The sequence below is a fragment of the Propithecus coquereli genome, unplaced genomic scaffold (genome assembly GCF_000956105.1).
Source record: "Propithecus coquereli isolate 6110/MARCELLA unplaced genomic scaffold, Pcoq_1.0 Scaffold120, whole genome shotgun sequence".
In the NCBI taxonomy this organism is placed as follows: Eukaryota; Metazoa; Chordata; class Mammalia; order Primates; family Indriidae; genus Propithecus; species Propithecus coquereli.
Genome location: NW_012136081.1, coordinates 7,098,896 through 7,120,590, shown reverse-complemented (window position 1 = coordinate 7,120,590; position 21,695 = coordinate 7,098,896). Strand labels below are relative to the sequence as shown.

The following is a 21,695-nucleotide window of genomic DNA, read 5'->3' as shown; positions in this document are numbered from 1 at the left end:
TTTTCTCCTCCGCTGCGCACGCCCTTTCCCTCTTGTTTAGGGCCTCCCGGTTTCACTTGCAAGTTAGTTGTTTCCACTCCCCGAGGGGGAGTCTGTCATTCAGGCAGGAAATACATATGGCCACAAGCTAAGCCTGGCACCTGGAGCTGGGGACAGAGATGAGTAAGGCCCGGTCCCTGCCATCAAGGAGCACACAGTGTCTCATGGCACTGACACATCTCATGCCATGAGATGGCACTTTGCATAAGGGACAGCAGTGACACTAGGAGAAGGTGGCTACCTCCGACGGGGAGTGCCAGGACAGCTTCACAGATGAGGTGCCCAAAGATTGATTTTTAAAGATAGAATTTCACCCAGTGGATTTGGGGAAGATTTTTATGCAAGGCAGAAGATGCCGTATATAACGGCCCAGTACGACGACGGGCAGTTTTCCCAAGAACTGTGAGCAGCCACTTTATAGCTGACTGTAGGGTGTGGGGGGCGGAATGGTGGCAGCCAACCCTCGGACGTTTACACCAGCCTGACCTTTGAGCTTGGTTCTCCAGGCAGCGGGGTGGGGTAGCCTTCTGAGTGGGAGGGAAGGTAGCATGATCAGATCTGCGCTTGAAAAACCGCTGTGAGCTCTGGAGGGAGCAAGACTAGAAAGGGCCCCGCAGCGGGTGGGTGTCAGTTGAAGGCCATTGTCACGATCCCGGAGATGGGAGGAGAAGGGCAGCGGGTTCCAAGTGGGAAAGGAAGGGCAGGAGTTCTGCAGCAGGGGCCGTGGGGACAAAGGGAGGGAGAGGGACCCCAGGTGAGCCGTGGGTGTACGTGTGCACTGGGACGTCAGTACCTTGGAAGTGTGCAGTCTGAGACGCCTGGGCTGTGCACACACGTGGGAATGCCCAGCTGGTGCTGCGGGGCTAGAGGACGAGAGAAGGGAGTGGGCTGGAGGGACTCCTCTAGGCGCAAGGGCCTGGGGAGAGAGGGGCCGCCTCCTCCCAGCCGTGTCTGGAGCTCTGGGACTGCCTGGGGATTAGTCAGCACGTGCCTGTCCCCACAGGTGGGCTTCACGTGCTGAAGGCGGACACCGTGTCTTCCCATCTTTGTGTCCTCCCACGGTCCACAGGAGTGGGCTCTCGGCGGTATTTGTTGACTTGAACTGACCACAACTAGAGGTTGTTTGAGAACAATTGTGCCATTTGTCCCTACAGCAACCTAACATCAAACAGAAGTTTGTCGCCCTCCTGAAGCGGTTTAAAGTTTCAGACGAGGTACGACCCCTTACTCCCAAGGTTAATGTGAATAGAACTCTCTGAGTTTCGCGCATCATCCCTGGGGTGCGCTGTGTTGCCACTGGGAGTCAGGGTTCTGGGATTGTGCGTCCCGCCCTCCCCTCGCATGCCTGGTAGAGCCCCAGGGGAGAGGGGAGCGAGAGAAGGGCTTTGCATGAAGGTGTTTGGAGACGGGGTCACACCCAGCCACTGGTCGGTACCCAAGCCTCCGGCGTGGGTGTCAGGAACGAATCCAGTTGTTTAATTTTCCCTCCTGTCCCAAGAGGAACGTCAGTGAGCAGTGGCCTGTGAAGTAGAATGTTCTCAGTGGTCCGCCCCCGAGTAACCAGGAGTTGGCCGTTGACAGAGAAGCGTTCTCCTCCCTGGGCTCTGGCAGTCCCAGCACCAGTTTGCACAGCTTCTCGGTGGCCTAGAGGGGGGTGAAGGTGGAAATAGTTGAGAGAGGCTGTCTTTCTGTGGACTCTAGGGGAAGGTGGAACAGCCCACACGGCCGTTCCTTGGAGAGGTCCGCGAGCACTTCAGCTCTCCTTCCTGGCCAGCTCCATAGTGTGACTGTCAGGAGAGACTCGGGGGTTGGGGGGGCTCCTCCCCACGCCCTGCCCTCGGGGCTGGACCACGTTAGGACTGCTCCACGAGGCATGTCCCTGCAGGGGAATGTGAAGGAGGTGGGTTGACATCCGGCCCAGGAGGAAGGAGTTGCTCGGCCACCAAAATTGTTAATAGGGACAACCCAAATTCAGAGGCTTTGTTTCCCCCTACAGGTGGGCTTCGGCCTGGAGCACGTGTCCCGGGAGCAGATCCGAGAGGTGGAAGAGGACTTGGACGAGCTGTACGACAGTCTGGAGATGTACAACCCCAGCGACAGCGGCCCTGAGATGGAGGAGACGGAAAGCATCCTCAGCACGCCGAAGCCCAAGCTCAAGTGAGGCCCGGGCCTCCCGGACCCCTCTCCTCCCCGAGCCCCGCCCTCCCTCGCCCCCTGTCCCCGGGGAGTCTTGCTCCCTATCCTTCCCGACCCTGGGTAAAGATCACTGTTTCTCCTCTAACTGACGAAAGTCCCAGCGGGACTCTGGAAGTCCCTCTGCCCAGGCCCTGCTCCTCCACCCTCCGTCCACTGTGTCCTTCTCCCGGGCACCCCGAGGCCCGGGCTGCCGATCCTTCCTGCGCACCAGCTCTGCCCAGCTCCCCGTGGGCGATCGGCTGTTCTGAGCCGTGGCGGCCACTGACCCCAGCTGTGCTTCTCCACCACAGGCCCTTCTTTGAGGGGATGTCGCAGTCCAGCTCCCAGACGGAGATCGGCAGCCTCAACAGCAAGGGCAGCCTGGGGAAGGACACCACCAGCCCTGTGAGCAAGGCCGCTGGCCGCAGGCGGGAAACCGTTGCCGTTGCCGGTGGGGCTTCGCACCCTGGGCCCTCTGCCTCTCTGCCCGCGGCTCATTTTGTGACCTCAGAAAACCGGTCTCGTCTTGTTTCACCCTCGGTTTCCGCGTCTGAGTCCTGGCTGGGAGCCCGGTTCTCTAAGGGCATCGCTGTGTCTGGTCGGGGGTTCTCTCTGGTCTGTTCCCGCCACGGCGTGGAGCCTCCCCTCCCAGAACACAGCGCCTCAGAGTCTCTCTCTCGCGTCCGCCGTGCGGTAGCTGGGCACTCGTGGCGCGGGGCAGGCATCTGGCCGGGGTGCATGGTTCCAAAGGCGCGGAGAAGCCGCGAGATGTGCAGGAGACAGTAGGCTTCGCGGGGTAGAGGACTCACAGGGAAGCGGTGCCCTGAGAGCATTTAGAGTGTAGTCAGGAGCTTTCCGTCTTGCCTGGTGAGCAAGAGGAGAAGGACGCTGTCTGCTGTCACACCCAAGAGCCCCACGGCACCCTGGGCCGCGCCGGCCCTCCGTGGGAAGCCCCTTTCCCCAGCAGGGTGACGCTGAGCTTACCCTAGGCCTTCCCTTCGCTGACAACTAAAGGCATGTGGACGTTTTGCGTGATTTCAGGGCAGAGTTCAGGGTTTGCCGTTGAAAGCCCCGTGTCTCTGTAGATCAGAGACGCTGAATCCTTTGAGTCCTCCCGCGCTTCCTGCATCAGTAGCAGATGAAGCCACAGTCGTGTGTTCACTAGCCGGAGCGCACGGCTCGCCCTGCGGGAGGTGCTGACCGTGGGCAGGCTGGAAGGGCTGGTGCCTGCCCTGCGGGCTGGAGACCAGAAACTCTCCTGGGGCGTCCAGGCTGCCTTTCGGCCTGCGGCCGCCAGGTGGGGCCCTCCTCCCTTGTCGGCGAGGAGGTGTGGGTGGACGCGGCGGCCCACACCGCACCCTCCGCAGATCCGACCCTCAGCGCCATTCCAGCCCTGCTTCCCGGTGCCTGCGGCCCAGGAGGCCTCACTTCAGGGCTGATGCGTAGGGTCTGCCTTGGAGCTGCGCTTCCTCACGGGGCCTGCTGAGTCGTCGCTGTCCACCGGGGCAGACCACTGGCCGCTAGAGCCAGATTCCCTGTTCAACATAAGAGATAACTCTTCTAGAAAGAAACCTGGGGCCTGGCGGAGGGAGGGCTATTTCACGGAGTTCTACAGCAGAACACTGTAACAAAATATAATTAGATTATCGACTGAGACAATCAATGCCCAGAGAGCACTCTGCGTAACACCTAACGTGTTGTGAGTGTTCAGTAAACGCTAGAGATCGTCGTTCTTGATTCAGTCAGAGGAACTATTCTGTACTAGCGAAGGTATTTCCAGGTTACAGAATTTGGCTGTAGGTTCTACTGTGGTCTTGGTTACATGGTTCACAAAGTTGAGAGGAAAACATCCCTTTGCTGCTCTGGGCCTCAGGTGCCTTGTCCGTGAGGCGGCGGGTCGGCATGGGGCCCGTCGGCGGCGAAGCCGGGTGAGTGCCTGTCTTCAGGCTGTTACGGCCTGAGGGCCCCTGTGTAGACAGAAACCACACTGGGGCAGGGGGAGTTTCTGAGTTTGAATCTTGACTCCGTCACTCCACTGAGTGTGCTCTTAGGCAAGTTACCAAGCCTTGGTTTCCTCATCTGCAAAGCACTTGCGAAAATCACACGCTCGCCTGGGCATGGTGCCTGCAATCCCAGCACTCTGGGAAGCCAAAACTCACTGGAGCCCAGCAGTTCAAGACCAGCCTGAGCAAGAGTGAAACCCGTCTCCACTAAAGAATGAAAAATGAGCCGGGCGTGGTGGCGGGCACCTGTAGTCCCAGGCTGCTTAGGAGACTGAGGGAGGAAGATGGCTTGAGCCCAGGGAGTTCCAAGCTGCAGTGAGCTGTCATCATGCCACTGCTCTCCACCCTGGGTGACAGAACAAGACCCTATCTCTAATTAAGAAAAAAAAAAAAAGCACTTCCCTCAGCAGGCAGTGTGGAGACGCACACGCAGGTCAGACCTCTCGCCTGGCATGTACTGGACGGACCGAGCGCGTGAGGAACGTTGCTCGTTGCTCAATGAGTGCTGTTGCTTGTATTGTTGTAATTCCTTAGCGCCATCTCAGTGTTGGGCTCCTAAAATTGGTAGGACTTAGATGTCTTTTTAGTGAGCCTTCAAATTCTGGTTCCACTGGCCAGATTTCAGACTCACTTTACTGGTTTTCTGCGGATGCCGCTATTTTTTGAAGATCCCATACGTCGCGATGTGGGCGTGAAACTTCGAATCCTTTGCTACGAAGGCGCTTCGGGAGCAGCAGAGCGAGGCTTGCTCCTAAACAGAGAACTTCTGAATGGCTTAGGAGAGAACATGAGACTGTACCCGCGTAGGCAGACGTGCACACACTGCTGCCACTTGGTGTCCTTCCTTCCCTGATGTCGTAACGTTGCTGTTTTGTTCATTTTTCTTAATCTTCCTTCTTGTTCCTCAAATTTTTAGAAAACTCAGTTTATCACTAGAACCAGAAGGAATTTCTGCTGATGCAAATTACTGCAGTTGTTGAGTTTTCGCAAGACTGGAGCACGCAGGAGCGATGTGATTTGTTTCTCTAAGCTGTTAGCAGTAGGCCCTGACGGTGCTTCGGGTGGGGTGGCCACGAGAGGCAGACCTTCAGCCAAGACTGCGGCTGCTAAAGGTTGCAGCCGCCTGCTCCTGTAGCATTGTGACAATGGTCTTGGAGACCAGCCCTTCACACAAACAACAGCCCAGACAATGCCCACTGCCGCCCTCCTCCCCACACACGTGCACATGCTGCTCAGCGGCTGACACCGCCCGGTGGGCACAGTGTAGATGCTGGGACCTCGAGATGCCTCGTCCGCCTCCCCTGCCAAGCCGGAGGACGAGCCAGAGCACTGCTGGTGTTCCAGGGTGTCTGTAAGAGCAGAACAGACGCTCGAAGCAGCTGGGACGTTGTCTCCGGGAGGATTGCCGAGGACATGTGCAAGTGTCAGTGAATGGCCAGCAGGCACCCCCTGAACCAACCCAGTTGCACGACTTACCGGGAGATCGTTAACAACCTCGATCCGGTCATCTCAGAGCGTACACGTGTAGCAACACGTGCTGCACCATAAACACACACAACTTTCATTTGTCAGTCACGCCTTCGTAAAGCTGGAGGGAGTCAAATCTTATTACATGTTGCAGCTTCGCCATGGCAACGATGCTGTGGCTGCCACAGGGCTTCACGACGAGGCACACGACCTTAAAACCCGGCAGAACTGTGCCATCTCCCCAGTTCATTCTTTCTCAGCATGTCCAATTCATTTGTCGTACTGAGATCCAAAACAGACTGACGTCGTCTTTACTCTTAGGTCTGGCCAGGGCTTTTCCACGATTCTCGATCTGTTAACACTGGCTGATTGTGCAGACAGCGTGTAAACGAGCTAGTGCTGCGGTCTGCAGCCAGCCGTCGTGTGTGGCCGTGAGCCATGGCCAAGCCAGCGGCCTGCACACCTGGCGTGTTGCGTTCGTCTTGCAGATGGCTTAACACAGCGATTCTCAACTAGGTGATTTCGCCTCCCAAGAGACATTGGGCAGCAACTGGAGACATTCTTGGTTGTCACCAATGGGCAGTCTGCTCCTGGCACCCAGTGCGTGGAGGTCAGGAGGTCAGGGATGCTGCCAAGCATCCTGCAGTGCACAGGACAGGCCCCCGCAGCACAGAGTGATCCAGCCCCAAACGTCAGCAGTGCCACAGTGAGAACCCTGCTCTAGAATGCGACACAGGGAGCCCGCTTTTGTGGTCTCTGCTCATTAGTTTGCCGAGTGAGCCCTGCGCTCCTCAGCCTGACACTTCTCAGTATTATATGGTTTACTTAGAGAAAGGACTTGGAGTAACTGGGGGCGAGTGGGATGTCCTTCATGTTTCCTGGTCTCTGTGGTTCCGTGTAAGAAACAAGAGACTTACAAGGCCAGTACCTTCCCTACATCCAAGACCTACAACCCGCGACAAGTCACTGCTCGCGACTTTGACTTGGTGTCTACACAGCCAGAAGCAATATTAGCAAATTTAAAATCTGGTTACGTATCTGTATTTGCAAAGTAAATTTTTAATATTTATGAGAAATGCTAAGAAGTGTTGGGGACAAATGGAGAATTAATTCACACCTAAATGGCTTAACATTGGGTGTCTTTCTGCATAATATATTCTGTCAGAGGGTTTTCTGGATGTTTCTACTGAGCAAAAAGCATTTGGCTGTGGTGAGTGTCTTTCGTCTCAAAATCAAACACCTAAACAACAATTTCCTGCTTTCTCTGACAAGTGGAGGCGGCCCCGTGTGTGCCCGGGCAAGGGTGCTGACCGCATCCAAGGTGAGAGCTTCCCGGTCCAGCAGCAAAGCTACGTGACCTTTGAGCTTCTCCCCCCGTGACATCTCACGGGAGGTAGAAGTTCTGGATTCCGCATCTCACTGTGTTGCCTGATTACAGAAATAACTGATCCCTCCCAAGCTTCGTTTTCACAAAAATATGCCCCCTTAAAAGGTAAAAACCCTAGAGATTTTATGAGGTTGAAGATTAAGCGAAAGTATGTTAAGCGTCATGGGGAACTGGTAAAACAAGTTAGCGTGGTAGCTATTTGTGTCAGTGATAACTAATTATTACCATGTTTGCAGATGGAGTTGGCTGCTCTAGAAAAAGTCAAATCTACTTGGATCAAAAACCAAGATGACAGCTTGACTGAGACGGACACTCTGGTACGTACAGTGCAGTTTCCTGTTTCTGCCACTTCCAACAGCACCTGTCCCTTTAGAAATAAAGGGGGAAAGACCCTCGGAACTGCCGGGAAATGTCGCCTCAGCCTGGGGCGACTGCGCGTCCTGCATTCCTTCTCCGGAAATCTTTCCCGTGGAATGTGACCTCCGCTGGACACTAGGTCCTTCCCCAAATTAGCAAACCAGAAATGTTCCCATTCTGCTCTTTACTTAGAGGGGTCAGGTGCTAGTTTGGATAATTTCTCACTGTCACCCTCATTTGCTCCCAAGCGGTGATGACCAGTGTCTCCCCTGGAAAGCGGTCCTCTCCTCCTCACATGTTGTCCTCTCGGTGGCCAGGCAGCCCAGCTCAGTCTCCAAGGCGTTGCTGGTCATCTCCTTCCGCTAAGAGGCGTTGGAGCTGCAGGGTGCGCGCCGGGATGCGCAGTTTAATTACGCGTTGAGTCGCACGCACGTTCAGCTTGCACCTGCTCGTGCCGAACACGGGAGAGGAGAGGCGAGTGGCACAGTCTGCCACCACAGCCCCGCCCGGGGAAGCCCCTGTCACACCGAGGGTGCTACCCCGGAGGCCCAGGCAGGTGGGGGGGATGCAGGCTGGGGAGGGCACGTCCAAGCTGGGTTTGGCAGGGTATCCCTGGGACCGGAGGCTGGACGCTGGGCGGGAGGGAGCAGGGAACTTCCTGGAATGCCACCTGGGGTGTGCTGCCCGAGCCTCGGGCGAGACCTGCTGAGGGTTGAGTGGGATCCAGGAGAACGATTCTAGGCTTGTTTCCTGCAGTAAATGATTCCTCATTAAAGATCTCGTGTATGACAGAGCGTTAGGCTGGATCCAGGACGAGTCTAGGATTCGCCGTGCTAACTTACATTTTACAGTTCGCCACAGTCTGAATAATCCAGCTTCCACTCTGGCCCCGCTGTGGTCCACGCTGCATGTGGCGACTATCGTGGTCTTTCCAAAATGAAATTCCAATTGTGTCATTTTCTGATTAAACTCTTGAGTGACTGATCAAATCTCAGGGACTTGATGTTGAGCAGAGGAAGCCAAACACAAAAAAAAAATGTGTGCCGGCCGGGCACGGTGGCTCACGCCTGTGATCCTAGCTCTCTGGGAGGCCGAGGCAGGCGGATTGTTTGAGTTCAGGAGTTCGAAACCAGCCTGAGCAAGAGCGAGACCCCGTCTCTACTAAAAATAGAAAGAAATTAATCGGACAACTAAAAATATATAGAAAAAATTAGCCGGGCATGGTGGCGCATGCCTGTAGTCCCAGCTACTCGGGAGGCTGAGGCAGGAGGATCGCTTGAGCCCAGGAGTTTGAGGTTGCCATGAGCTAGGATGACGCCACGGCACTCTAGCCCAGGCAACACAGTGAGACTCTGTCTCAAAAAAAAAAATGTGTGCCATAGGATTCCATTTATGTGAAATTCACAAACAGGCAAACCTAACCGTGACTGCAGAGTGAGAACACTTGCTGCCTGTGGGTGTGGGACAGGGCCTGTGGGACGCTTCGGGAGTGCTGGAATGTTCCATCTTGACTGGTTAACGGTGACCGAGAGCTACACTGGTGTAAAAATTCAAGTTCCCTGCTTTAGATCTGTGCCCCTCACTCCGTGCGTGCTACGCCTCAGCGAACACTTTGAAAATGCAAAGCACGGGCAGAGGTAGAGAGGCAGGTGAGCGGGCACACGGGCGGGAGCATCAGGGAAAGGCTGGTCCTGGAGAGGACGTGGGGGACAGCAGGACAGGAAGGTGGCCTGGGGCCAGGTCCTGGAGGGCCCCAAAGGCCCCGCCGAGGAGCTGAGACTTGGTTCTGAGCAACACAGAGCTGTTGCGCCGTTGGAGTAGTGCTGGGCCACGGTGACCTTCATGCGCCAGGAAGGCTGCGCTGGCCTGAGCGGGCAGGTGGTTCGAAGCGGGGAGCGGGGCCCGTGGAGACTGTCAGAGTGACCGGAGGACAGGCAAAGGCCCGAGCCCAGAAGGTGGGATGATGGGGTGGGTGTGAGTGAGCTGGGAGGTGCCGCCGGGAGTTGGCACGAGGATGAGGAAGGAAGGGAGGATTCCAAGGTCGACGCAGGGTGGCTTTGGCTGAGGTGAGGAGCATAGCTGCAGACCTCCGTGGTCCCCAGACCACAGCCCGTGCCCTGACGAGGCCAGGCCGGGAGCTGGGGAGATGTCCAGGTACGGTCCCCTTCCCTCCAGGAGGTGGCGGGCCGCCAGTCCGCTCTGGCGCACGTGCTGACAGATGGCTCGTGCAGGTGGAGGGCAGGGCTGGACGGCAGCGCACGGGCGCACCCATTTAAACTGAGCAGTAGCAGCCCCCCGTTGGCTGAGGACGGAGGTTTGGAACCGCACGCGTCCGAGAAAGAATGAACCGCGCCCTCGCGGTGGTGAGGGGCCTGGCCGCACTCTGAGGAGGCTCCTGCTGGTCGCTGCGTGAGCAGTAGCCTCACGGCTCCTCCTCCTCCGTGGCAGGAAGTCACTGACCAGGACATGTTTGGAGATGTGAGCGCCAGTCTGGTTGTGCCAGAGAAAGTCAAAACTCCCATGAAGTCCAGCAAGACGGATCTCCAGGGCTCTGCCTCCCCCAGGTACCGCAGCTGGGAAGGAGGCAGGGGGCGCGAGCATACTTAGCATGGGCGCTGGGGCCTGGGGAGAGCGAGGCTGGCAGCAGCTTTGGGGTGGGAGGGCTGTTTGACCACCCTTTCCGCGTCCCCGGCAGCAAAGTGGAAGGGGTGCACACGCCGCGGCAGAAGCGGAGCACGCCCCTGAAGGAGCGGCAGCTCTCCAAGCCGCTGAGCGAGAGGACCAACAGCTCCGACAGCGAGCGCTCCCCGGACCTGGGCCACAGCACGCAGGTACTGCCCGGCCCGGCACGGCCAGGGCCTCCCGAGAGTCCCTGGACTGCAGGCTCTGTTCAGTCATCTTCCTCGGACAGTTAGCTGGAGAGGAAAGGAGAGGCACTTCGAAACGCTCCAAATAAAAAGTCTCCAAGAAAGACCAGAGTTAGAGAGCTCTCCTGTGTTCCTTATCATTATTTACTGCCCGGGGATAGGCTGACCTGTGGGAGCGGGAACGGAGCCAGGAGTGCTGGCGTTGGTCTGGTGTGCCCGCTGTCACTCTCGTTGGCTATGCCTCCTGGGCCTCCACCAGACAGTCTGGGGGTCAGGCAGTGAGTCAGTTGTCCAGAGGACGGCAGCCACCAGGTCTCGGGGGACGTCCCCAACCTGAGTGCCAATACTTTAGTGCATCTCTGGGTCAGTTACTGCGATTTCAAGCTGATAAGTTAACAGTATTAAAGTATTTCTATTGAAGTTCCTGAGAGTGGCTGGAGAAGAAGTCAGAAGAAACGGGGCCTCAGGAGTCGTGTTCTCTTTGGAGGCGGGGGCGTCAGAGCCCCGGGGCAGGGGCTTCCCTGGACTGCTGCGGGTCTGGAGCGAGGCAGCAAGTCTGGTCGTTTCCCTGATGGATATTATCAAGAGAAAGCGTGTGTCAGCGTGGCCTCCTGAGTTCGAGGCTGTTACACAGCTGAAAATGAGCCCGAGCCTAGAATAGCCTAGTGCCTGGGGTGAGGTATTGTCCTTCCTGCTAATCACTATTCCCGAAATACCTTTTGTTCCCTCACACAGCAGGGCCCCACACAGCGCTCCCTGCCACTCTCATTTTTTCTCTCCTCGCTGCCCTGGTTCTGTCTCTCTGAGCGCCACCGGCCGCCTCTCCTGCCGCCTCCTTCCTCCACCGTCCGCGCCGGCAGGACGACCGCGTGGCTTTGTTCTCGTGTGTTCGCGCGTCCTCTGAGGACTCTGCTCGTTCTTTCTCCTCCCCTCCGCACCGCGGTCTGGCGGGAGGCTGCGTCTCCTTCACGGATTCCGTGTTCTCGGTTCTCTGAACATCCCTGCTCCGGTGCTTCTCCACGCACCTGGCCCCCAGCCCCAGGCTCCCCGGGGGCTGCCTGACAGGGGACACTTTCGTCCCTGCAGATTCCAAGAAAGGTGGTGTATGACCAGCTGAATCAGATCCTCGTGTCAGACGCAGCCCTCCCCGAAAACGTCATCCTGGTGAACACCACTGACTGGCAGGGCCAGGTGAGGGCTGGGGCCGAGGCTGTGCCCAGGGAGCGCGAGCCCAAGGGCACATGGGCGGCGGGAGAGCGACCCCTCCCTCAGCCCCTCCACCCTGAACCGAGCCCAGAGCCCCGGATTCCAGTCCTACTTCCGTCATTGTGCAACCTGTGGGATGTGCGGTCGCCGACTGTCCCACGCCTCAGCTTCCCCGCACGTGGGAGAGCAGCAGCAGCCCCGCCTGGCGCTGTCAGCGCGCCCCGGGCGCAGGCAGCACAGCGGGGCCCAAGCACTTTGAGAAGCTCCACGTGCTGGAACATGCCAGGGTTGGTCCTGGTTCCCACAAAGGCGACTCAGCGGGGCCAGAGCAGCCCCGCCCGCACCCTGCCCACAGACACTGGTGCCCGGACCCCCGGAGTACGGGCTGTAGAGGAGCACTAGTGTCAGAAACGCCCTCAGCCTTCCCGCCTGCGACAGTCGGCGTGTCTCGTGGGTCTGGCCCCACCTCTCCTACTCTCCGAGTGGGAGCCGGGAAACTGGCCACCTTTGCCCAACTTCAGTCTGAGCTACAGAGGACAAGGGCCCTGCAGCTCAGCCTGGGCCGTCCTTGCCCTCACCTGTGTCCCTTCCCCTTTCCCCCCCCCCCCCCAGTACGTGGCCGAGCTGCTCCAGGACCAGCGGAAGCCTGTGGTGTGCACCTGCTCCACCGTGGAGGTCCAGGCCGTGCTGTCCGCCCTGCTCACCCGGATCCAGCGCTAGTAAGGGCACCGCCTCCCTCTCCCGCCTTCACCCTCCACCCTGACTTCCAGGCGAGGACAGGACCCCCTGGCCTCATCAGACTGGGAAACCACAGTGGGGTGTGTGGCCGGGGCGCAGCACAGGCCGTAGGCAGCTCCTGCCCGCTGGCTCCCTGCCCCGACCTCGACTTGCTTCATCCTCTTCTTAACTGCGACAGAGAAGAGAGAACCCCAGGTTTTAAACGGACCTTTTACTCTTTCCTTTCAACTGCAACATGCTGCTTGACAGTGGAGGGTTGGGGCTCCCCCAGGGCCTTCTCAGAGGGGCCCAGAAGCCCCTGCCCGTGTGGCCGCTGCGGATTCCAGAGTCCCAGGGCGCACACCCAGGCGGCACTGCCGCGTTGCACGTCACCCTCAGCTGTTCCATCTCCTTCCTGGGCAGCGACGTGCGCTGTGATCCTGGATTTCCTCTTAATCGCAAAAGCACTGTGGCTTGTTGTCCACGTTTTTCTGTTTTATTTTGCATATTGTTTTGCTTCCCCTGTGGGTTGTTGAGATCATGGAGAGTCGGCCCTTGGGGTCCCCCTGAGCAGGATCCTGGCGACTCCAGGTCCTGTGACGGTCCCCTTCCTCCCCAGCTGCAACTGCAACTCTTCCATGCCCCGGCCGGTGAAGGTGGCCGCGGTGGGGGGCCAGAGTTACCTGAGCTCCATCCTCCGGTTCTTTGTCAAGTCGCTGGCCAGCAAGACCCCCGACTGGCTGGGCTACATGCGCTTCCTCATCGTCCCCCTCGGTAAGGCCGGCCGCTGCAGGGAGCGGGTGTGAAGCTACACGCTCCCACCAGTGAGTCCTGCTCCCGAGGCGGGGGGTGGGTGGGCCGCCCCCAACTTCACCCCCAGACCAATTCGTCTTCTCCGGTTTTCCACCTACCAGGTTCTCACCCGGTGGCCAAATACTTGGGCTCCGTCGACAGTAGATACAGCAGTTCCTTCCTCGACTCTGGCTGGAGAGATCTGTTCAGTCGCTCAGAGCCCCCAGTGTCAGGTAGGGGCCCTGGGCAGGGAGCTGTCCCCAGGTTCACAGGGCCAGCCTCGGCAGGGGGCGGAGCCTGGGGCTGTGCTGCTCTCCCCGCACTGTCCCCTCCCTGGCACTCGGCACGTTCACTTCCGGCACGTGTTCGTTAGCGGAGGCTCCTTACGCGCTGCCCTCCCACTCTGGACATTTGGAGCCTCTGCACGTCGGGAAGTGGGGAAGGCCACGTGCAGGGCGGGCACTGGACATCTCCAGTCGTAGAGGTGAAATCCAAGAAGCAGAGAATAGTTACCGAGTCACGTCTTAGTAAATGACAGACACTGCCCCAACCGATGTTTCCCTGAGTGCCGCTTAGAGGTGGCAGGATCAGAACGAAGCTGAGCCCCTCCAGGCAGGGGGGGTGACGGCCTGGCAAGGCTGTGACGAAGGGCTGGGCAGAGATGGGTGGGGTGAGGCTCCTGTGGGTTGACTGATGGCCACGAACACAGGCAGGAGCAGGTGGGTGTGACAGGAAGGGCGTGGTTAGCCCAGGAAAGAGCAGGACTTTGAGAACTGCAAACGGAGACTGGAGGGAGAGGCCCATCCTTTGGTTCAAAACCAAAGGGCTCTCGGCCCTTCCTTAGCTCGACCCCCAGGGTCCTGTGCGGAGTCTTAGGAGGCGCTCCCCGAGGGGTCGGCAGGTTTGCCGGCGGAAACCGATGGCAGCTGTTGCTTGGCTTTCTGCAGAGCAACTGGACGTGGTGGGGCGGGTGATGCAGTACGTCAACGGGGCGGCAGCGACGCACCAGCTTCCCGTGGCCGAAGCCATGCTCACCTGCAGGCACAAGTTGTAAGCTTGACTTGGGGGGTTCTGAGAAATAGGTTGGGCGGGTCACAGGAATATCGAGTCTTCCCTGCACTTCCACACTTTCCCTCTCTACACCCCACGTCCCTTCTCAAGAACCCCAGAGGGTGAGAGGGATTTTACCGCCTCCCGTTGGCGCTCCTTCCTTGCCCCGGCCTCCCACTGCATGGGCAGGCGCTAAGTGGTTTCCTTTCTGGCCCCTCCGTGCAGAGCAGCCCGTCTAGGGGCTGAACTCAGATGTGGGAGCAGGGAGTGTAGTTCGCACAATTGGCCCTTCTGCCCATTTCATGTGCTCCCTACGTACCGCAAGTAAGAGACCTTCGTGCCACCCTGAGATGTGATGGGCTGATGTACAGCGTTCTGGGCTCCTTTGAAGCCACAATAAAACAGGAGGAGCTCACGTCCCAGCGCCCCACTCAGCCTGACCTGCTAACTGCAGAGCTTTCCTGTCTCCCAACAGCCCTGATGAAGACTCTTACCAGAAGTTCATTCCCTTCATTGGCGTGAGTACCGATGCCCTCTGCTCCGTGCCCAGCCCATCCTTCCTGGCACCCACATAAAAATAAAAGATTCGTCTAGAACAGTGGTTGGGGGGTGCCCCCAGGGGACAGGCAGTGTCTGGAGACATTTCTGATTATCACAGCGGGGCCTGTGATGCTGCTGAACACCTGCAGTGCACGGGACAGTCCCCAGTGCAGGGAATGGCCCGGCCCCCCGCGGCAGCAGCGCCGAGGCGGAGGAGCCCTGGGCTGGGACATGTGTTGTGTGGCCCCTCTTGGTGTCCTCCCTTTCTGAATCACAGACTGTCCCCAGAGTCATCCGTGGTGTCTCCTGTTTATTGCACCAGGCCCTGGACTTGGTGCCTTGGCGCAGGGAATGATGTCCAAGCAGAGCTTCCACGGGCTCCAGGGAAGAGGGAGCTGCCTCAAAATTATGAAAGATATTTTGAAGAGAAGTCTGAGAAATAGATATTTCTGTCTTCAGGATCAGCTAGACCACTGAGAGGAGGGTTTCTCATCTTTCTGTTTAATTGAGGAAAATCTCTATACTAGTTAATTTTGAAAATAAAGGAAAATGCCAGGTGTGGTGGCTCATGCCTATAATCTCAGCACTTCAGGCCGGGAGTTCAGGATCAGCCTGGACAACATAGAAAGACCCTATCTATCCCTGTGGGAAAAAACATTAGCTGGGCGTGGTGGCCCGTGCCTGTAGTCCCAGCTACTCAGGAGGCTGAGGCAGGAGGCTCACTTGGGCCCAGGAGTTCCAGGCTGCAGTGAGCTGCAATCACACCACTGCCCTCCAGCCTGGGCAACACACCCTGTCTCTGAAAAGAAAGGAAGGAAGAACCTCTTGGATGTCTTTGAAGTCAGGTAGACTGGCCGTCTGTCTGTTTCATTTGGCGACATCTGGGCCACAGGCACAGAATGACCTAGAGGGGCCAGAGGGATCAAGCTTATAGCCCTGTGAGGGGCCAGCACGCCGTGGAAGCAGGGCTGAAAACTTGGATTTCCGTTTATAAGACCTAATTTCCCTTCCAAACGAGCTCATGTCTTTTCTGTCCTCTCTTTGAGGATCACTCAGAGCTTTTGGGGGGAGGTTTTTTTTGCGGGGGGGGGGCCGGGTTCCTTGTTTTCCTTTTTTTTGGGCCCCAAGGTTGTTGGAGTCTGGGAGATGCCTGAGCTGGGGAAACAGTCCAGCCAGTTTCCGGTGAGCCCCGGGGCTGCCCCATGGCCGTGCTACAGGTCCCAGGGCCACGGCCCACAGGCTGGGCTGGCGGTTTGGCGCATCTCATTGTGCTGTGGGTTGCTGCTCACTCTCACCTCACAGCTGAGAGAGAAAAATTCTTTTGAAACCAAAGGAGCTGGCAGCCTCACAGAGCACCAGGGAGCGAGGGGAGAGGGGAATTGTACCCAGGAGGCCCCAGAGTGTCGATTTGTTCTTCTCCCGGAACCAAAGCAAGGTTGCGTGGAGAATTGGGGCAGACCTCAGGAGTGCAGCCGTGTGCTCCCGGCAGCCCTGGGGACCATCTGCAGGGAGCACGTGTCCGGCTCTTCCGGCTGAGTCCAGCCTCTGGCCTCTCAGCTCAGCTCCGCTGCTCCTTTGCCTGGGGCCGGGCCAGGTGATAGGGCACAGGATGTCCGGGCACTTCAGACACAGCCTGGATGGTCACATCATCTGTCTCTGGCTGTGTCCCTTTCTGGCCACTGGAGGGCGCCCTCTGTCCTTTCCAGAATTCTCTGTGGCGACTCGAAAATCCCTGAGGACCACCCCCCACCCCACTTCAGCAGGGTGATTCCAGGAGGGCGGAGGGGGCGGCGCTGGCGTCACCCCTTAGCATGGAGCACGGCCCCTGCCATGAGAGCTCCTGTCCTGACAGGTGGAGCCGTGGTCCTAGGTCCCTCCCCACGTGGTGTCCCCAGGGCACTGAAACGGCTTCTGCCCTGGACCTTCATCCCAGAGAAGAGCTGCTCATCTCGCAGACCCCGAAGCATGTTTGGAACTGAGTTTTTGTCTCGCTGTTTTCCCCACGTCTCTCAAAGCTGCGCTGGATTCGCAAAGATTTTAAAGGCTGCGCTAAAACAATGCGTAGTGATGGCTGCGGTTCTGACCACCTGCTTTGCGGGGCTCTAATGAGTGTCTCTCTCCACGCAGGTGGTGAAGGTGGGTCTGGTTGAGGACTCTCCCTCCACCGCAGGTGAGCTGGGCTCCGTGTCTTCCGTGGGGTGGGGGCCGGGCCTGCCCCTTCCTCGATCTCCAGTCCAGTCGGCCCGAAGTTGGAGGCCCTGGACGTCCTAAGGGAAACCAGCGTGTGAGCAGGAAGGACGTGGGCACCCTGGCCCCCAGCTGAAGTGGTGCCAGGGGCGGGGGGAGGGGCCGAGGCCCACGGAGGAAGGCCAGGCTGCCAAAGAGACGCAGGGAGGTCAGGATGGCTTCCTCCCGCCATCTGTGTTTGTCCCCCTGCCAGGCGACGGGGAAGATTCACCGGTGGTCAGCCTTACTGTGCCCTCCACGTCACCACCCTCCAGCTCGGGTCTGAGCCGAGACGCCATGGCCACCCCGCCCTCCTCCCCGTCCATGAGCAGCGCCCTCGCCATCGTGGGGTAAGGCTCCCGCCGCGCCTGCCTGTCTCGCGCCCCGCTCCGTCAGCGCCCAGCAGCCGTACTGATTCCAGGGACAGGCACTGGGCTTGGGAAGTGGCACCAGGGCGAGGACACTGGAGTTGGAATTCAGGGACGAGATCCGGCGGCCCAGGCATGAGCAGCAGCAAAACGGAGGGCGCTGTCCTCCCCGTCTCGCGGAGTTGCAGGCGCGGGTGAGACGGCGCTGGCAGAGAGGCCCTTGCTAAGCTGCCTCTAAAGTGCCGTGCAGGTGTCTGGCTACGGGACTTCCTAGGCGGCAGGAAGAGTGTGGGCTCGGGGATGAGCCACAGCTGGGTTCCGGCAGCTCTGCCTTCTGTCCGCTGTGTCCCTGGACACGGAACTGAACTTCAGTTCTGTCTTCTGTGTAGCAGACGTGAAACGACCGCCTCACCGCACTGTCGTGTGGCTTAAATGAGAACACACGTGTTAGTGCTGTTCACGCAGGGGTATCCCGCCTGTCCGTGCGGGCGCTGGGGCTGGAGCAGCCACCAAGCTGGGCAGCACCCGCCCACCGCGCAGTCACCGCACGGTGACGGAGACTCAGACTGCCGAGTGGCCATGGTGGGCGTGTCTTCAGGACCCCGCCTCTCTAAAGCTTAGAGGAAGCTGAACATCCGCTGTTCAGGGAGCAGCTTTGCGCGTGGCCTGGCGAGTGGGAGGGTGCTCTGCCGCGAGGAGCCCTGCGGAGAGGAGAGCTGGGCAGGGCCAGAAACTTCCACGGGAACAGCCTCTGTCCTCACCCCCACTTCCCTTTCTTCCGCCTTCACCTCTTTCTCTCCTTGTAGCAGCAGAGAGGGAGGCGCTGGCCAAGGAATTTTCCAGAAGCGCCAAGGGCAGCAGCACAGCCTGGGCTGGACCCCAGCCCTCGCGCCCCCCTCCTTGGTCAGCTCCGCGGCACCTGCTGCTTTGCTGGGAGGGATAGTGCGGGAGGAGGCGGGATCAGGCGGGATCAGCGCCACGCCCAGGGAGGTCTGCGTGTCCCTGCAGCGGGAGGGTCTCCGTCCCACGGCCACTGGGAGGCCTTGGGGTCGGCGCGTACCTCCACCTCCTTCGCCTTCCGATTGAAGCCGTTTCTCAGTGGAGCGCTGAACTGGGGCGGGAAGAGAAGATGCCTCCTGCGTGTGCCTGTTGTGTCCAAGCCGCTCTCCCCTGGGAGCTCGGGCTGTCGCTGAGCTAAACGTGCCATAAACACGAGGAAGCCGCAGGCTGGCCCCGCTTGCTCCCGGCACCCCCTCCACTTAGCGTTCGCCAGGCCTTGCCTGCGGGCACGTGTGTGTGCACGTGTATACATACGTGTGTGAGTGCGTGTTGTCCCTCATCCTCCTGTGACGTTTTTATTTGGTTCCCTTTCCGTGTCCTGTGCGCTCATCCTCTTGGCTTTGTCCTCAGGCCAGCCTGATTCTCCGTCCTTCGCGACTGGAGGGCCCGCGGCCAAGGCTGGCCTTCCTCCCCGCCCCCGCCCGGCCTGGTACTCACAGCTGGTGTGGAGCCGAGCTCTGGCCTTTGTCTCCCCACCCAGGAGCCCCAGCAGCCCGTACGGGGATGTGATCGGCCTCCAGGTGGACTACTGGCTGGGCCACCCCGGGGAGCGGAGGAGAGAGGGTGACAAGAGGGACGCCAGCTCCAAGAACACCCTCAAGAGCGTCTTCCGCTCGGTGCAGGTCTCCCGCCTGCCCCATGGCGGGGAGGCCCAGCTCTCCGGCACCATGGCCATGACTGTGGTCACCAAAGAGAAGAACAAAAAAGGTAAGCACCCCGAGGCCAGGGCAGTCCGGGGCCAGCAGGCCTCCCGCCTCCTCTCCCAGGGTCTGGGACAGAACCCGCTCCTGGGAGACGCTGGATGGAGCGCAGCCGGGGGCCCAGAGGGGGCAGTCCCGCCTCCCCCCAGGGGACAAGGCCGTTCCCTCTGTGATGCAGGGAGCTGAGGCCTCGGTGGCTCATTGGTCACTGTCAGCCGAGCACCTGCACCCCGGGGCCGAGGCAGTTACTGCTGTGCGGTGAAAGGAGCTTTTCCGGCCACTGCCCTCCGGGGTGGACTGCGTGACAGGGACGTCTCCACGCCACAGCACCCCCGTAACGCGGGGGAAGCAGAGCATCTGCTCCCAGCCTCAGGGACCACTCCAAAGAGGTTTCATGAGCAAAAGCACATAGTCACTTGTTAAGAATCGAGGGGCATACGGTCCACTCTGGGCAGGAGGGTGGCTCACGGCGCTGGAGGTAGAGGAGGAGGTGGCCCTGCACCCTGCGCTCTGGGAGAGCGAGGCAGGGTTCCCTGGCAAGGCCAGCGCTGCGGCAGCACCTGCCACTGGCGGTGCCAGCTGGGGACCTGCAGCACCGGCGTGGCTCCACACCCTGCCTCCTGCGGGCGCTCCCGAAGCAGCTGTGCCCATTTCTGCAGAGCTCCCTGGGGGTCAGGCAGGGGACCATGCCAGACCCACTGCCAAAACCCAAGGACTGAAGCACAGAGACTTGCCGGGCGCGGCTGTCAGCTGAGCAGGGCTGGAGTGGGAGCACCCCAGCTCCCCCGGGGCCGGGTCAGCATGAGCCTGTGCTGCGTTGGCCTCCCTCCCAGAGCACGCCCCGGACAGGGCGGCCAGCGCCTGCCCCACGAGCCGCTGGGACATTCCAGCCGAAGGGACCTGAGGGACCACCTGGCCCCAGGTCCTCACTGCAGAGGAAGACAGCGAGGCTGGGGGAGCGGGGTCTTAGCCAAGGTCGAGCCCAGTGCAGGGACTGGGTCAGCAACTAGAAGATCCTGACCCATGGCCTGGAGCCAGGCCGTGCAGGGGGGAGGCAGCTTCTAGCCAGTCACCCCCGCCACGGGAGGCGGGGAGAGGGTAGCTGCTTCTCCAGGGGCTGTGACAGGCGGGTCCCGCTTGCTTCCAGTCCCCACCATCTTCCTGAGCAAGAAACCCCGAGAAAAGGAGGTGGACTCCAAGAGCCAGGTCATCGAGGGCATCAGCCGCCTCATCTGCTCTGCCAAGCAGCAGCAGACCATGCTGAGAGGTGCGGGGAGCGGGGAGAAGCGGGCCTGGGGAGGGAGGCGGTGGCCCTCCCCAAGGGCCCTGGGAGGTGGCTGGAGCAGCCCTGGCCACTCTCCTCTGCCTGCCACCTAGTGTCCATCGATGGAGTCGAGTGGAGTGACATCAAGTTCTTCCAGCTGGCAGCGCAGTGGCCCACGCACGTCAAGCACTTTCCAGTGGGCCTCTTCAGTGGCAGCAAGGCCACCTGAGGCCTGTGTCCCGGCCATCTCCCTCCTGGCACAGCCACCAGCCTCACCGCCTGCGGGCAGGGGGAGGCCAGCAGGCCCGGGCCAAGCTCCCCCCTCCCTGGCACTGGGTCCTGCCTCTCCACGAGCCAGGCCTGAAGGACACTGCCACTGCCCAGGCCACCCCGTGCAGCCCCCACCCGCCTCTCTCGCTCCCTCCTGCTCCAGGCCGAGGGCGTGTTGGTTTTGCCTTCTGGTGCCCCTAGTCCCTGGGGCTGAGTCCTCCAGGCCTTCCTCACCCGATTCCAGCCTGTTCCTGGCGGCACCAGTTCCCTCCTGCAGACAGGAGACCTGGCAGCCCGGGCCTCGGCAGAAGAGCCGTCCTCCCCGAAGCCCTCCAGCCGCCGGATCTCGTCCTCTGAGGCCCCGCTGCCAGATGCCACCCTCTCCGCCGGCCTGACGCCGGGCCCAGGCCACTTCCCCCTCCTGCGGGGTCCTCCTCCTGCCCCGCAGCTTCCGTGGTGGGGGAAGAGGCACCCCGAGCCTGTGGGACCCTCCCCACTGCACACGGGCGGGAGGCAGCGCCCTCCCCCCAGGACCCCGTTACTGTGGCGACACGCGTGTTTCCGGGATGGAGGAGCAGCCCGGTCTTCCCCATGCACGACTTCCTGCCACCCTCCGGGTCCCTGCAGGTGTCGCGTGTGTCCCGAGTGTTTTTCTAGTTCTCTGCACGGCCATTCTCTTGGTGGTTCTGTGCTCCGCTCCCTGTCCTGTGGCTTCTTCCCTTGTGGCTGACGCTCCCCTGCCTCCCAGCCCGCCCCAGCCCCGCCAGCCTGGACTCCAGACCCCACCAGCACATCGCGTGGCCCAGCCACCGTCCTGTCATCTCCCTCCTCGCACCGTGTCCTGTCATCCGTGTGCCTGTCCTGCTGTTCTCCGCCCCCACCCCGCCCCGCCGGGCCCCCAGTCCCGCCTCGGTCCTCGGCCTGGACCACCTGGTGCGGGTGAGGCTGAGGATGCGGCCGTCCTCGTGCCCACCAGCAGCGCCAGAGCTTTTCCTGTCCTCCCACTCCCTCCCGGAAGTTTTTGCACAGAACTTCATTTTGAAAGTGTTTTTCTCATTCTCCACACCTCCCCAGACCGTCCTCCAGCCCTCCCCGTGGCCCAGCCCCGCTGTCCAGCGCGTCCCTGGGCCGGAGAGAGGAGACGGGGCGGGAGGGACTGAGGTGATGTTGGGTTTTTCATTCAATAAACCGGTGATTTCTTACCGAC

At 60.0% G+C, this 21,695-nt stretch overlaps 1 protein-coding gene across 1 annotated transcript in view; it reads left to right on the top strand.

Annotated features, from left to right (window-relative positions):
- PACS1 (phosphofurin acidic cluster sorting protein 1) overlaps positions 1-21,695 on the top strand; it is a 36,860-nt gene extending 15,165 nt beyond the window's left edge. Inside the window, exons 7-23 of the mRNA XM_012665525.1 lie at positions 1,194-1,253; positions 2,036-2,196; positions 2,526-2,619; positions 7,308-7,388; positions 9,877-9,992; positions 10,124-10,259; positions 11,382-11,486; positions 12,114-12,220; positions 12,838-12,992; positions 13,133-13,243; positions 13,958-14,060; positions 14,536-14,578; positions 16,728-16,770; positions 17,041-17,176; positions 18,735-18,961; positions 20,102-20,221; positions 20,332-21,695. Of these exons, the coding sequence (XP_012520979.1) occupies positions 1,194-1,253; positions 2,036-2,196; positions 2,526-2,619; positions 7,308-7,388; positions 9,877-9,992; positions 10,124-10,259; positions 11,382-11,486; positions 12,114-12,220; positions 12,838-12,992; positions 13,133-13,243; positions 13,958-14,060; positions 14,536-14,578; positions 16,728-16,770; positions 17,041-17,176; positions 18,735-18,961; positions 20,102-20,221; positions 20,332-20,447 (1,914 nt within the window). The 3' untranslated portion in view covers positions 20,448-21,695. The remainder of the gene's footprint in view (positions 1-1,193; positions 1,254-2,035; positions 2,197-2,525; positions 2,620-7,307; positions 7,389-9,876; positions 9,993-10,123; positions 10,260-11,381; positions 11,487-12,113; positions 12,221-12,837; positions 12,993-13,132; positions 13,244-13,957; positions 14,061-14,535; positions 14,579-16,727; positions 16,771-17,040; positions 17,177-18,734; positions 18,962-20,101; positions 20,222-20,331) is intronic.